The sequence below is a fragment of the Aotus nancymaae genome, unplaced genomic scaffold (genome assembly GCF_030222135.1).
Source record: "Aotus nancymaae isolate 86718 unplaced genomic scaffold, 86718_ANA_hifiasm-v0.15.2.pri h1tg000014l, whole genome shotgun sequence".
NCBI lineage: Eukaryota > Metazoa > Chordata > Mammalia > Primates > Aotidae > Aotus > Aotus nancymaae.
The window spans coordinates 5,251,351-5,268,481 of record NW_026988425.1 but is presented as its reverse complement, the minus strand read 5'-3'; the positions used below and the strand labels follow the sequence as shown (position 1 = coordinate 5,268,481).

At 39.3% G+C, this 17,131-nt stretch overlaps 1 protein-coding gene across 2 annotated transcripts in view; it reads right to left on the bottom strand.

Moving 5' to 3' along the window:
• Positions 1-17,131, bottom strand: part of ICE1 (interactor of little elongation complex ELL subunit 1) — a 64,475-nt gene that overhangs the window by 20,240 nt on the left and 27,104 nt on the right. For both annotated transcript variants that reach the window (XM_012475262.3, XM_012475263.3), the window contains exons 11-13: positions 11,537-11,623; positions 8,463-8,866; positions 934-5,733 (exon numbers count right to left, since the gene is read on the bottom strand). In XM_012475262.3, coding sequence (XP_012330685.2) covers positions 934-5,733; positions 8,463-8,866; positions 11,537-11,623 — 5,291 coding nt within the window. The remainder of the gene's footprint in view (positions 1-933; positions 5,734-8,462; positions 8,867-11,536; positions 11,624-17,131) is intronic.

Sequence of the window (17,131 nt, the reverse complement as noted above, 5' to 3'; positions counted from 1 at the left end):
TTTGCTCTATATAATCTGCATATGTAAATATATTAAATACAGTATATAATTCTACTCTCATTCTGGTTTTCTAAACTCTAATTTATACTGGTTTAAATTCTGAAGTATTAAGTAACATTTTCATCCTAAGGGGAGCATTAAATGATAATATGATACATGCATTCATTTCCTTTCAAAGTGACTTACAGAGCTCTTTATGCTTTCTGCAAGTAAGCAATCTAAAAATATATGTATGCTGAAACGACTCCAAGCATATGCAGATAAGGACTAAGTGTGATCCTTTTGGCATCAGAAGTCATCAACGATATAGCACTATAAAAGTCCTAATAAACTACATATGTAAATTTAAACCATCCCTTTTTTCCCGGTCTTGACACTAAGCGTTTCTTCCTGTTTGATCTGTAATATTCACTACTGAAGAGTCTTTCTGGAAGACTCTCAAAAACACTCAAGGAAAAGAAAAAGTATGTGATAATTTGAGGCTTTGAAGAAAATAACTTTAAGCCTCTAAACATGCCAGGATCAAGTGGATACATGCAATTTTAGTCCTGATAAATACTTTTTAAAAATTTAAGTAACTTGATGAATAGAAAAGATCAAATCTGCAGTGTCTTTTCATATTTTAAATTTGTAAAATGCTGGCTAGAAATAAAGTTTACAGGGATAACTCTCATCCTTGAAATAAAACTTTTGTTCATGGCCATCTACACATTTTGCTGGCAGTAGACAGCATCTGTCTTTGAGGACACATAATCCCTAATGCACTTAGAAAAGAACATTTGTAAGATGCTGGCTAGAAATGTTTACAGGGATAACTCTCATCCTCGAAATAAAACTTCTCTTTGGTCATCTACACATTTTGCTGGCAGTAGACAGCATCTGTCTTGGAGGACGTGTAATCCATAATGCACTTAGAAAAGGGAAGCCACATACCTTTTTTGTTGTACTAAATTCATAAACAACTTCTTTCTCTTGATCTCTCATCACGGGCTTTTTGGAGATATTTCCCACATATACATGACTACGAATGACAGGTAACAGATCAAAAGAAAACTCTGCAATTTTCTTCAGCGCATTAGCTATGGCTTTATCATGGGACTCCACAGTTTCTTTTGGGCTTAAAGGCAACCGTGAAACTGCACTGATGGCTGAACTAGAACTTCTTTCCTCATCTGTTGTTGCAACTTCAGTTGGAGGAAGGCTCCTTGGGAGGTTCTTGTGGATTCCTTCTGCAGTGACTCCCCTGGCTTCTGGTTCTGGGGACCCAGTGTCCAGGCGCAGTCTTTTAGCACTTCTCAGTGTAGACGCTGACAGTGTTCTTTTCCCACTTGAATCCTGATGAGTCCCCAAATCTCTTGACTTGTCTTGGTTACAGTCACCACCAGAGCTGCTCCCAGTTTTGACAAAAGCAGTTGCTGCTGAAGTGATCGTTTTGAATCCTATCATAGCACTGGCAGGTCCTGGTAAGTTCTTACAGTCAGCAGGTGGACCTCGTGTGAGTTGAATATTCCCTCTGAGGATGTTGAGGGTCCGGGCCCTGGCAGATAACTCTGGGTACATGGTGTCAAGAATTTTCACAGAATTCTCCTGGGGCCCTCCCACAGCAGCATGGCCAGGTGCACAGGGTGGTAGTCTGCCAGGCACAGGAAGTGCATGCTTTGGTGTGGCTGCACAGAACTGCAGAGGAGACGACACTACCCTCTCACTGGCTGATACAGTGGACGGAGATGGAGACGGATCTGGAGGAGAAGCACGTCTGGGGTCCTCCGGCCATGGAGACATGACAGGAGGCCCTGGGGTTTCACATAAGGGAGAAATCTGGCCAACAGGAGAAGTTGGTGAGGAAGGACTAGAACTCGATATCAGAGGAGAGAGTGGCTGTGAAGTCCTTGGAGGTGTAGCTATCAGAGGAGCAAGAAGAGGCGGCAAAGGAGGCCCCACCTCTTGCCGTATTTTACTCAGCGTGTCAGGAGAGCAATCTGTAGGAGTGGACGTGTCAGCATTTGCTAAAATGGTCTGAGTTTGGCTTCTTTGAGTTTTTGTACAACTTTTTTCCCCTGAAAATGACTGAGCAACTTCACTCTGATGAGTTTCAACTCTGCTTGATGCTGAAGTTTTTACTGGTTTGTTTGATTGATCTTTGTTTGAAACCTTTGATCGATTCTTACTTTTGCCAGATGGCTCTAGTTTTGAGTTATAATATGTGTGATCAGATGCAACAATCTGAGTCTCAAAGTTTTGATCATATATTTGAGAACTGATCCATATACTAGGCTTAACAGGTCTATTTCGCAAACGACTTTTATCAAAGTTGGTGCTCTGACCACTGCTTGAAACATCCTCTTGAGGACATGAAAGATTATTGTCACATGGAGCCTCCTGAAATGCAGGGCCAGTGTGACTGGCCTCTGGGGATTTCTCAGCAGAAGTCACTGGGATACAACCAGCTTCCAGCTCTCCTTGATCTTGAGAAACAGGGATGTCTCCAGGAGTGTCACACAGTGTGACCTGGTCCACATGTGGCATAACAGCTACGCCACTGATGATTGTCCAGTTGTCCCCCTTTTCAATGACTAGATTCTGATCCTTATTTATAAGTACATTTATAACTTCTGAGGTCACTGTGGCTATCTGACACTGAAATGTTGCTTCGGCCTCACAATTAGAACTTTGCTCCATCAATGGCTCTGTTACGGAGTCAGAGCACAAGGCTGATGGATCTACAGGTTCTGCTAGGACTTCTTCCCCACCATTGGTTTGCCTGCCTGCATCTGAGTTAGCCTCTGGTCCGCTCTGAATGTTTTCATCGTGAGGCCCACCGCTGATGGGAGAGCTGCCCTCAGTGTCCACGGCAGCTATTTGTGGGGGTGGTTCTGAACCATGTATTGAAGAGCTAGTCATTTCCCGAGATGGGCCTTTCTCTTTTAAATTCTCAGTGGTCATGTTGTTATTTATATTTAAGAGCAATAAACTGCCACTATCTTTACCACTGCCATCTTCAGAATTTGTCTGAAGTTCTTGCCTAATCTTGGTGAGAACCTCAGACAGAGTTTCCAAAGAACACTGAGTGAGCTGACTTGTATTTTTTAATGAATAATCATCTTCCTCTGATTCAATCCACTCTTCACAGGTTCCAAGTATTTCTTCTTCACAGGGTTGCTTTCTGTATTTTTCTCCTGACATTTCACTTGGCTTTAATTCTTTGTTCATTTCTTTACTTAGGGTTCCTTTACTAGAACATTCAGAAACAGAGTCCCCTGAACTATAATCCCCTAATTGACAGCTCTCAAGAAACATCACAACCTCTGATGTGGAAAGTCTGTCTAGCTCAGAAAATGTACTTATGTTAAAATCTTGCAAAGCTGACGTCAAACAACCTACCTCTAAAGAAGGCCTCACCTCAGCTACACCGGCTTCTGTATCTGCTAAATTTTTCTGTGAGTCGTCAAGAGCATCTTGCTGTTCGCTCCCCTCACTGCAGCTAAATGCCTCACTATCCTCTGCCTCAGTGTCATCTCCCTGCTCTCGAATGCCTGTGTAACAAGGTAAGGTAGCAGGAGGGCTACTTTGGGAGGTATCCTGTGTCTCTCCAGCTTTTCTGCAAAATGCTGGAGATAAAGTGGTGTCTGTGGTGCTAAAACATTCAGGCAAAGCACCAACAGGAGTTGTAGATTTCAATTTCCAAAGTCCATTAGCATTTTGTGGTGTGCTAGCAGTACCATTTGCAACAGCCAGAGCATCACCACCAGATCTCCCTGTGTCTCCACAGGTCGTTTCTTCAACAGAAAAGCCTCCTGACACGGTCACTTCTGTGGCTGGAAGCACCTCACTGCTATCTGTCCCACTCGAGTCCAGATCTGTGGCCTGAGGAGGCTGCCTCTGCTTCTGCCCGTCTTCTTGCACTGCAGCTTCTCTCACAATGTCTTGGTTTTGGACAAGGATGTCTTCAGAAGAGAAAGATAATCTGCTATTTGTGGAACAATCCGAATTTTCTACTGGTGAAGAACCACCTGGAGAACTGAAATCTAGTTTTCTCCGAGAGGCAGAAACTTCTGGTGAAACGCTTTTTACAGCAGCCACCTCCCTGATGTTTTGAGTTGTATCATCTCTTTCCCCATCACATTTTGCTAGAGTTGACATATGATCAGTTTTGTTGCCATTATTTTCTGTTACTAAGGTAGGCTCATTCCTATGTGGCCTCAAGTGTTCCAATTTAGCACTCTGAACCTTTTCAGGTCTTGTCTGTTTTGTGATAACTGACACTTGATTAGGCAACACTGATGCAGTGGTCTTCGAATCTACAGGACTGTTATTTTCTCTAAGAAGGTTAGGCTTGGGTGTTGGTCCTCTATTTTGTAGGGATGGCACTGCCTTTTGTAACTGATGGCTAGTCTTTTGTTCATGTTCTGATTTAGCTCTCAGACTTTCTTCGCCTCCTTTCCTTAATAAATCACTATGGTGCCATGAAGTACTTTTAACAAAACCCAAACCACTTTTTATCAAGGCAGCCTGAGAACCTATTAATGATGTGAAATCTGGCTTATTTCGTGTGACCTCTATTCTTGGATCCTGACTTTCGCATTGCCCATCTTTTGTGGCTTTCATAAATACTGACCGAGGAAGTGAATGTATTTTGGTCAAGCCTTTTACGACTTTTGTATATTCTATCCCGTTGCTCTTCTGATCATTAAAATTAGATGCTCCCAATTCAGAGCTCAATGCATGCATGCTATTCTCCAAATTGTTTCCTCCTATAGAACGCTTTGGTGGCTCAGACTGCAGATGTAACGTGTTTAAAGTTTTAGTTTGTAATTTATGTTCTGAATGATGCGATTCAGTAGAGAATACTTTAGTAGTAATATCTGTATCATTACCACAGTCTAACCCAGAAGACGACTGGGGATTACTGCCAATAGACAGTGCTACCAAGGTAGAAGAGGAAGAAAAACTGGTTTCAACACCAAGCCCTGCTACATCCATTGCATCGCCTGAATCGTCATCTTCTGATTCAGGCGATTCTCCTGAAGTGAACCCTTGTGTATCTTCTTTTTCCTTTTCCAATTCTCTAGACAGTCTGTGAAAATGGCCAGAAACTGTGACACAGTCTGGTTCAGAAGTGATTTCATTAATTCGTGTCCACTTAGTAAACTCTGATTTGGGCGATCCTATCATTTTAGACAATAGGGTTTTTCCTTCAGATTCCATGAGTTCATTTAATGGCCTCTTGCCAAGGGGAGACAAATACAACTCTGACTTCCAAGTGGCAGCTTCCTTCTCTTGTGCTGGACTGGCAGACAATCTCTCAATGCACAAACCTCGAGTGAGTTTATGAATGGTTCTCTCAGTTTGCACTGACTTATCCATCTCCCTAACCTCCACTTGTCTTTTTGTCTCATGTAAAATGTCTCTTTTTCTATCACTCATGGATCGAGATGCTGTGGTCCAGTGTTTTTCACCAGCTAAGGAGTGTGTGGCAGAAGATTCACTCAGTGTTGCTGTGAAAGTTTCGAGTCCAGCAGTTGTCACTTTATTTACTTCCCATGTATTTAGAGCTTGGATAGCTTCATGTGATTTGGGCTTTTCCTCCGATGTACCACTTCCTTTACTTTTTCTCAATGAGCCAAAATAATTCTGTGATTCAGCTGTATCATCTTCGGAAACAGACTCAGCAGAATTTCTAAGCTGGACCGAGTCATTATCACTGGAATCTGTATACTCTCCAAAGTAGGTTTCCTTTAAAAATACGAATTATACTTGTCAAAAACTAATTCAATAGATTAATATGACTATCATTTAAATGCATTATTTTTTTAAAGCACATGCTGCTTCCCGAAGAACCTTTAAAATCACATTTGAGCAAGGGCATGCTAGGGCCTGGAATCTCTGTGGTGGGTAGGGAGTTCTCCAGCTCTGGTCCAACACTGTTCTGCTCTCTCCCTATGGGTGCCCAGCACCCCACAGAGACACCTCCTCCAATAACAGACATGCTTCCAAGTGTCACACCCCACTCTACACAGGGTTAGGTTTGTTCTCTTAACTTTCAAATATTCCTACTTGCAAACTGTTACTTCCCCATCATCTCATAACAAACCGTCTGACACAGGTTGCTAGCTTCTGGCTTCACAGCTCTCTATTTCCTCTCCCTCTGGTGTCTGACTTGTGCCTGGTACAGCCTTGTGCAGAGGAGGAGGGTTGTTGTCTTGTGGGTCTCTCCCGCCACCTGTCTCCTCCCCAACATGTCCTCACAGAGTGCTGCAGCCTGACTGATGTCATCAACACACACCTGTGCTACCCTTACAAAGCTCTCTTTCTACCAGCCCATTCTCCAGCCACCTCTGCTCCAGAAATTTTTCCTGACCCCCAACTTGTCCCCTCCTGAGTTAAGTGCCTAGAGCATGTGGCCCACTTGGCATGTGCTGACAGTATCAACATCTTGTCTCTATTCTGTTAGAGAACGGTGGACTGGTGAAGATTAACAGCTGCTAACATTAACTTGCTCCTACTGAAAGAATTCTTTCCTCTTTTGAACTCCAGAGTACCATCATCTCCTGGCTTTCCTCTGCTATTCTGCCCTTGTTTTCAGTCTCCTTTACTCACTCTTTTTCTTTTTTTTTTTTTTTGAGACGGAGTCTCGCTGTGTTGCCCAGGCTGGAGTACAATGGCGGGACCTCAGCTTACTGCAACTTCAGCCTCCTGGGTTCAAGCGATTCTTCAACCTCAGCCTCTTGAGTAGCTGGGATTACATGCGCATGCCACCATGCCCAGCTAATTTTTGTATTTTTAGTAGAGACAGGGTTTTACCATGTTGGTCAGGCTGGTCTCGAACTCCTGACCTTGTGATCCGCCCGCCTCGGCCTCCCAAAGTGCTGGGATTACAGGCGTGAGACACGGCGCCTGGCCTCCTCACTTTTTCTACTCTCCACTTACGTAGGGACAGTTCCCCAGGGTCTTGACTGGAACCCTATCTTTTTTCTCCTCCTATACACTCTTACTGGATAACATCAGAACTGCATGACTTCTGATGCACTCAAATGCTGGCATGTCCAGAACGCCTGTGCCCACCACAGCCTCCCTCCAGCACCTTGCCTGTGTATATGCATGGCTCATATCTAACATTCTATACATTATTCTCCCAAACAGGGTCTCTTCTTACATTTACTATGTTTCAATATGACTCCTCCATCTCCCCTAACTACCATATTCAAAATGTCACCGAATACTGATCATTTGACCTCATAACGCTTTTCAAACCAGTCCCTACCTCGTTAACCCCAATGCCACAACTTAGGTTCAGGTATCAAGAATTAAGTGAGCTGCTTATTAAGCTGCTACCATGTCTATGGTCTTGTCTATTTTCTGACTAGCTTTCCACTCCCTACTCACTCATACTGAAATGAAACTTTCAAATAAAAACCTATCTTTCAGTCCATGTCTTTGGATTCATCAAAGATTTCCCCCTTCAGGATAAAGTGGGAACTCCTTGGGAGCATGTACATGGCCTTTCACAGTATCATCTGCATGAATCTGCCCCACACAGAGTTCACCCTTGCTTCTACACTGCCATGTGAACAGCTTCTCAACCTGAAGCACCCCCACTCACTCCTTAAAACTCAGTGTGGGGGCTGAATTTTCAGAAGAATCCTGCCTGCCTGCCTACCTGCCTGCCTCCCACCCCAGCCTGGCCTCCATTCAGGACTAAGCTGCTTTTCTTTATCCTCTCGAGCAGTGTGTTTTCCACCACTGCAGGGCTCTACACAGCAATGCTACTGTTTGCTCCCTTACTGCTCCGAACTCCACACAATGAACCCCACTGAGAAGCAATGGCACCTTTTGTCACCTCTACACTCCCAGTGTCTAGCCTGGTGCCTGGAACATAAGAGGCACACGTGGTGTTTTCGTAAAGGAAGAAATTGATTCTGAGAGCAAAACATATATCTGCTCCTTAAGACAAAAAGGATATACATCTGCTTCATAAAGACTAACATCCTAAGAAACTACTATAAACCATTTAGCAAACACACGAAAAGATGAATTCATCAAATAAAGGTAGAGAACTCGGCTAAGTTAGGTTAAGGGGCGTGTGTACTATACACACAGACTTTTTCCTATCACTATATAACTCCATGCATACAAATATGTGCAAATATGTGTTTTATTCAGTCATTCCATACAAGAGATTAAAAACAATTAAGACACAGTCTTCCTACAGGAAACTTGTAATTTGGTTGTGAATAAAGACTAACTAAAATGCAACCACAATACAAAGTGAAAAAATTCAAACTATATATGTTGATCCAAAGGGTAGTGCCATGTTGTTTAAAATCCTCATGTTACCCCCTAAAAAAATTGGCTAAAATGAATAATCTTTGCATGAGTATTACTAATATCCTTTGAGCATAAATGATATATTAGGATAGACAACATACCCACTTAGTAATTCAAATTCAGAGAGCAAAACTCACAGGTGCAAATGAAGGTATGGAATCCAGGTGTGAAGACATCAGAGGGGGTGAGGGCACTGGAGACAGAAGAGGAGGAGGAAGTTTGAAGAAGTCAATTGCAGCTTGAAGATCTTCATCAAAAAAAAGATCATGTTCAACAAAGTCAGTGCTGCCACCGTCATGATGACTTTGTACTAAAACCTCAAGATTTCCATTCTCATTAAAAATATGATCAGAACTACAATTTGTTCCACTAGAGCTCTCTTTTTCCACATTTTGACATGAAAAGTCCTCCTTTATCTCCATGGACAGTTTCGTGAGGCATGTCTGCACATTTGAGGTCCTGAGAGGGCTGCCTTGTGCTGGAGGTAGCGTGCCATCTTCCCCAGGCACTCTGGAGCTGGTGATTGCTTTGGCAGGTTTTTCTGTGTTGGGGAACAAAAGTAAGTATCAGGTATTTACAATATCAAGAAAACTTAAAAAAAAAAAAATCCTTATTATAGCAGTTCAAAATGCTTGAAATATTAAGTCCAAGTAAGCAGAAATGCTTTTTAAAAGGCAACCCATCACTTTCTAAACATTACCCTAGAAGATCAATAGATGTTATACAAGTATGCTAGCCTTGCAGTAAGAAAAGTGAGACAGACAGGTGAGATGGACCAGTGGGTGGATGGATGACACAGCTAGAAAGGCATCCACGGCCATGAAAACGAACCTTGCTAGCTTGCTTGGTCTCTGAATGAATCTTTCCATACAACCAGCACAACTGTCAGAGAATCAACTTTGTGTCTACAGGTTGATATAGAACACTACTTTCTGTCTATAGAGTGATTTGAAATCAACTAATATCAAGCCTACCCATTGTACAGATAAAGCCATATCTATACAATGCTCTCTGAGCGATCTGATGAGGTCTATGAATACTCAGTATGATAATGCAACAGAAAAGTTTCTGTAAAAAGCTAATCCTTTTAGGGTCTTGATTTTAGTGAACTTCAGTGGTACTAACTATTAACAAAAACATTTGATTCCATAACCTTTTATTATATTTGCAAGCTTTAAAAATAAGTTTTACAGTGGATCCAGGGCTCCTTGGATAAGCAGTTGATTATAGGGCTGGGGAGGGAAAATCCAAGTTGAGACTGAAATATCTTGTGGTACCAGAAGTAAACAACTCAAAAAAGGATGGAGTATTTATGAAGGGCACAGGAGCCAATCTGAAGAAGCTCCCACCAAAGCTAAAAGGATAGCACCAATTTATGATTTACGAAATAAAATAAATATCTATGAGACTATACTGATGTAAACAAGTAAGTTAATAAATGGTGGAGAAGGAACAGCTCTTCCTTACATAAGAATTCCAATTAAAAAATGCAGATGGAATGAGACAAATAAAAAATTACTCTTGGGCAAACACAAAAGCAGTAATTATAGCAAGCAGGCAAGATCCACTGCTGGATGCTAAAATCAGCAGGTGACAATGTGAAAAAAAACAGAACATTTGCATAATGTTAAGGACTCTTTCTCGAGTTGATTCATTAGGAAAAAAGAGTAACTTTACAATAGAGAAACCTGCAGATACCACCTTAACCAAGTGATCAAGGTTAGAGCCAGTGATAATACATATCCACATCACCTATCCCCAGAACAATTCCCTGAGCAAAGAGAAACATCACCCCTGTGGCGTTCTTGACATATACAACCTCAATCTAACGTGAGAAAACGTCAGACAAGCCAAAACAATGTACTTTTTACAAAATTATTCTACAAAATAATACTCTCCCAAAGTGTAAAAGACATGAGAGACTAAAAAACGAACTTTTGGACTGGAGGAGGAGAAAGCAAGATGACTACTAAAAGCATCATGGGTTCTGGGCCTGCATCCCGGAGGGAAAGGAGGATACCCAGGGAAAACTGTGAAATTCAGTGTAGTTAATAGGGTTGAACCCAATGTTCCGGTTTTGATCACTGGTAACTGGAAATGTTAAAAATCATGCAACCGGCTAAGGGATCCATGGGGATTCTCAGAACTATTTTTGTAACCGTCCTCATATGAAGATAAAAATTAAAACAAAAGAATATGTCTTCTGGTATAATAAGATTCCAAAGATGCCATGTTCTTCCTTCTACTTTGGAAAAGTTAACGTAATATATTTACCCCTCAAAAGTATGTTTTTAAATAAAAACATCAGTTTATGAAATGAAGAATAGATCTTTTAATAACAGCTTGACAATACAAAATCAAATGCTTAAAATAGAATGCTGATGGATACAGAATGCCAAAAAGCATCCCCAGGTTGCTTCTACTAAACAGATGAATTGATAAAAACTGAGGGGGACTAATTTAGGAGTTGTGGGCACCATGTGGTTTCTACCAATGGGGACCTGGTAGGTAAACTGAGGGAGACATTGACTTAAAGGAACTCCATCAAATATGCATCTGTATACTCAACAAGTTCTGGGTCCACCATTAAGTAAGAATCAGTAACTTGTCCCTTAATGTTTTTTCAAGGGAACTTTGCCTTCAGAAGCATGAGAGGAAAATAAGGTGCAGGACTCTATAGATTTAGAACCTCAATGACCTGTGAATTTACAGCAGTTAATCATAAGAAATTAGTAAAAGGACAAAAAGCTAAATAAGAAGCACTTTAATCTTATACAAGACAGCTGTCTTCTCCCTCTCCACTTGGGGTAGCTAAATCGACTATCACTGTGAATGTGCTAGAATGCCTCCATGATATTCATCTTTGAATCAAGATGTTCAACCAAAGAAACTGACAAATTACATTAAAAATAAACGAAGCTAAAGTGCTGATGGATTGATCAAATTCATGAAATGATTCTGAAAAAACCGTGCATCCTTCAAGTCTCCCCTCTCCACCTGCCTGGTGTGCCTCTGCTACTTGACCTTTTAGTTTTTCTTAAGGTTCTCTGACGAAAGCTGAATTTACTGGGATTAGAAGTCACACTGAAGGGAAATGAGTTTTGTATAAAGTACTGATTCTAGTTTATTTCATTCTTTCACAGCTGCAATGACTACGGTAAACCTCTCTACTTTCACGTATGCAATCTGTTTCTGTAAGCTTCTCTCTCACCTGGGACACATCTGCTGCCTTCACCAGGTAGTCTGTGTGTTGTGTTTACACAGAGCCAGAGTTCCTTCAGAAGCAGTTTTACTTTTCCTGTGAAACAGAGTAAAGCATTAAAGTCAAGTCATTTGGTTCACCCTACACAAGGCCAAAAAATACTTCTGTGAAATCAGGGTTTATTAAGGACTAAGGAAATTACGTAACAAACATCTTCGCCAAACTCAACCACTGTGCACAATAGGGTCAGTTATTGATAAAAAGGTCTGCAATACATTAGCTAAAAATTGAAGGCTGAAGATACATTTGTTTGCTTTTAAAATAAAAATTTAGTGGCAGAGAGAGGGGATTCAAAAGACCATGTGTACTTGTTGTTAAAGGTTTTTTTATCCCTTTATGTATGCATGGGACAAATGAATCTTTGGCCCACACGTTTTCACCAGTGAGTGCTTGGAGATGGGGAAGGAAACACAGTTAATAACCGATAAGAGATCTGGGCTCTATGTATTCTACAAGGAGTAAAGAAGCATCCCTCAGTTATAAGAGGTTACCAGAGAAGTCATTAGACTTGACCATGCTGTAATTAACCTGGGGAGTTCAAGGATTACACATAATCCATCAATGGACTTGAGGGGAGACTGGATGGGAAGCAAAATGTGTGTGTATGAACATATGAATAGGAACCGATCATCACACACACCAGCAGACAGAGAAGCACATACTTTTATAAGGAAAGTAAAACCTTTGGAATTTTTATACATTTTCAAAGAGACGTAAATTTCTAAAATAATTAAGAACCACTAATTCAAATTGAAAGGCCAAGGGATGCTGCAACTAAGGCAGCCCTAATGAAATAAATGTAACATTAAGAATATTATACTATGGTTTTAAAGCTTTTTTACATTAATACAAATTTCAAAACCTTCTAAAGAAAAAAAATATTTATGAAAATATAACTAGGAATAGCTTGTGGTGAAATGTGCATAAAAAGACAACCCATACTAATTAAAATTCAACTAAAAATAGCTTAAGTATTATGTAACTTTCAGGCCACCTCAAAAGTTCTATTAGAGTTTCCTTGAACTTAAGTTTTTTAATTAACCTTAAGCATTTACTAAAATTAGTGAAACCTTTAATCCAGTTCAAGAGAAGCTTAAAAGACCAACTTTTAAAAACCAAAATGCCTCAGGGAATCACAGATTTTATAAGAGATTAGCTTTACTTAAGCTGGCAGACTGGATCACTCCAAAAGATGAAGTCCACAGAAAGGGTACAGGCCAACTGTGGAGGCCAATTCACAGACAAGTGTGAAAGGCTGGGCACTGCCAACTCTCCTGAGCCAAGCGACCTTCTGATTGCCACTGTGTGTGAGCCATGTCCATTTTTCAGTTCAAAAATTCTGTGATCGTGTAGCTTATCTATGTTGCGATATAACCTACCCAAAAGCCTGCTTCCAAACACTGTAATCCCCTTTGCTTAAATGACCTGACCAGGATCCCTGCTTATTACGTATACCCAAAGCAGCAAACAAGGAACCTTAAAAAAAAAGAAAAAAAGTTACTTTTCCATTTTTATGGAGGCTATCATCCAGAGCTATGTCTTTTCTAATTGAGCACTCATTACTACTAATCTGACACCAAAAAATAAATAAGAGCTCTCTACGCCTAACAAAGCAGAAAAAAAATCTTCAGCCTTAACTTCATACTTAATTGTGAAGATAACACCTCCTTAAAGTGAATTGCATACCTTTCCCTAATCCTTTAAAACTCTTCCTTTATCAAATCCAAGGCAAGTATGAATATTTAAGGACTTATCTGTTTATGAAATTTCTTTTCTACTTCATTGCTTTGTCAGTTTCTGTACCAATACCACACTTCTTTAATCAGGATAGGCTACTGAATATCTGTTAGACATAATCCTTGCTCAGTTTTTTCCTTTTTAAAAATTGTATTGTTCCGAACATATATTCTTCCCTATAAACCATCTGCTTGTCCTCTTCCATAGAAAACCTCTATGGGATTTTGAGTGTTACTGTACATTTACAAATACATTTGGGGAAATTTTACACCTTTATACTTTGAATCTTCTCATCCAGGAACATAATGTTTATGTACTCAGGTCTTCCTTGATGCTTTTAAGGAATGTTTTAGTTTTCCTCAGAAATACTGTATACTGCTTTCAGGTCTTTTCTTAGACATCTGCTGGTTCAGGTGTCATTTAAGAATGAGTTGTTCATGTACTCAGGTCTTCCTTGATGCTTTTAAGGAATGTTTTAGTTTTCCTCAGAAATACTGTATACTGCTTTCAGGTCTTTTCTTAGACATCTGCTGGTTCAGGTGTCATTTAAGAATGAGTTGTTCTTATTCTATTTATTTTCTAACAGGTTAATAACGGTACAATGTATATGTTCATTATATATGCCAGCACTTTACCAAGCTCTTATTACGCCTAATTCCATCTCTAGCTGAGTCTTTTGGATTCTCTACATTAGTAACATCATCTGAAATAATGACAATTTCAACTTTTCCTTATTAGTATTTACAGCTCCTACTCTTCTGTGCTTATTCCGTTGCACTGATTCAGGCCTCCAGTACAAAAAAAAAAAAAAAAAAAAAAAAGTATGCTTCCCTTGTCTTTGACAGTAATAACTATAGTTTAAATGTTTCACCTTTCTCAATTTACAATTTTTTTTTTCTATCACCTCATCAATTTTTTAAAATTGGAAATAGGTGCTGAATTGAGATGATCACAATATTCACTGACCCAGCTGTAGTATTCCTGACATAAATCTTCAAGCATAATTTGTTTGTATTTTAAATTATTCATGGATTTAATTTCTTAAAATTTTGTTCAGTATTTTTGCAGCTATATTCATAACACAAGAGTCCTGAGTCTGGAGAATATGTGCACATGCTATTTGGCTTTGGTACAGCATTTTGCTAGGCTAAGAGAATAAAATAGAAACATTCCTTAGTAAGTTCTGAAACAAAATAACTAATAATAGAGACACTCATTTTTCACTGAAGGTTTTACAAAGCTCACCATCTATAAACTATTTGGATTTATTACGGTGTTAGACCTTTAACTGTTCTTAAAAATTTCTTCCTGGTTATTTTCTATTCAGGTTTGCTGCAACTGTTCTGAGTCAATTTGAGCGTGTTTTCCTAGAAAATGGACCGTTCCATCTACATTTTCACATCTGAATATGAACTTGTGAATCAAAAAATTTCTCTACTGCAGTTTTATAGTTTTGTCAATCCTGGTGCTATTGGGTATTTTCCTTTTTTTTTGTTTGTTTGTTTAACCAAAGAGTTTACCAAGGAGTTTTTTTTGGTTTCAGCAGCATTGCAAACAACCATCTATCAGATTTAATTGTCCTAAATCAATTGCTGTGTTTCCTATTTCATTAAGTTTGCATCTTCATCAATTTTTTCCTTCAGTTAAACACTTCATTTTCTGTGTTTCTTATTTTCTAAAGTGACAACATATCACTTAAGGCCATAACATATTCCTCTGAGTAGTCAAGGAATTGGCTACATCTCAAGGGCAATAAATATTGCCCTGCTGTTTACTTCCAAAACAGTTTCTTATTTTCTCTGTTACCCAAGAGAGGATTTTTTGTGTTTATGTGGGTTTAGTTACCAGGTACGTTTTGCAAGTTTTGTTTTTGCAGGGGGAGGGAAATTTTTATTAATAGCTCATATTAAATTGTAGTTTCCTAAGTGTCTACTTGTCAACTTTTATACATGTTTGAAAAGTATTTTAACATAATTCAGATGTATGGTTTACAAAGAGTTGTATATAAATTATCCATCTTGGAACTGTGATTCCAATTCCATCCTTTGTCTGCTTTTACTTTCTGAAAAACATATTGAAGTCTCTCGTGATGAAAATGTGGCCAGTCCCCCCAGATTTCCAAGAGTATTGCTTGACATCCTTTCACACTCTTAGATACTAGCAGTATCTTTTTAGTGAACTATACTTTTAATCAACGTTTTAATCATGTAAACTCATTTCTAAGCATTTATTATTTTTTGATTTACATGACTGCTTTAATGTCAGTATAGCTTGGAATATTTTTATCCATCCCTATAATATTCAGTCTTTCTGTTTCATTTGATTTTAGATATATTTCCTATCAAAGTGTCAGAGATGGAGATTGTATACAAAAATCATGCTCAACACCTGGTGGCCCCTATGAGCATGAATACTACATTTGTTTTCTGTTCAGGAAAGCTCCTTCTGTCATGTCTCGAACACCTTCTCTGCTTATGATTCTGTTCTGCCCTCTAAGAAGTCCTAAGAGATGCAATATTGAGACACCTGGTTCTATCCTTCAAATCTTGTTATTTTCTCTAATACCTTTGTTTGTCCATTTGTACCATGTTCTCAGCCACCTAGGATTCAATCTCTAGAATCAACTTAATTGATCTTTTATTTGTCCATCCAGTATTTCCGCTTTTCTACTGGGTTTATTTAATTTATGCAATTGGATTTTTGATTTTCAAGATCTCCAGCAGGTTCAATTTCATAGCGGCAGCCTATGGACATGTTCATAGACCTTCTCTAAAGGCAATGAAATCAGTTTTCAGCATTTCCTTCTCATTCATGATTAAAGACTGCTTCTCTCAGTCTTCTTGCATCTATTGTTTTTCTTTTCTTTTTTTTTTTGTCACTTCTTTTTCTCTAAGTTTTAGATGAGAGTTTAGGCAGAACATCTTTGGTAGACAAAGTATATTTCTTCAGCCTACATTTTTAGTGTTATTCCTTTAGCAATAAATGTGGATTCTCATTTCATAAATCTGTGGGGTCCTGCCTTGCAAGGGAAGCAGTGGAAAGTGGATGTAGTTGTCAAGGTTTAGATGGAGTATATAAACATCTTATTTTCTGGGAACAGGAGGGGCTAGCCCTTAAAGTGGCCATAATTACCCAATTTTCTGATACCAACACCCAGTATGAGGCACTCGCATGTCACAGCTAAAACTTTACAAAACTAAACTGGGCCACAGTTTATGAGCAAAGGCCAGAAACAGTTTTTGAAACCAGAAGGTTGGCATTCCTTTCAACCTTTAATCAATTACCTGGCAAAATGCTAATGTCCTGTTCTTTCTCCCACTCCCTGCCATCTCTGACATGGGGAAACTCGCAACTTTTGCAATGAAAACTTACTTTGTGAGAGCTGCTATTTTCTCTGCAATTGTGGGTTTCATCACCAATTGATACTATCTGCTGTGCATCTTTCTCATTTCTTCTACTGACGGTAATCTTTGTAACTAGCCAGGAGTTGTTGTTGTTTTTTTTTATTTGTTTGTTTCTGGTCATTTTTGTTGGAATTTGAAAGAAAAGGCAAAGTGGCACTCAGACAGCCTTTTTTTATAAACTGAAGTCAACCTAATACTCTGGTGCCTACTTTGCAAATCTCCTCCATAAGTATTAGTGTTAACAATACACTTAAGAATTAAGGATAAACCCATCAAGGTCCATAGCTAAATAATTAGCAGATTCCTAAAAACTTTATTTATGTATTTGGAAAAAGTAAAATGTACGACAGACAATATCCCTGCCCTGAATAAGAGGGCAGATAGAAACAAAACATAAGACAAT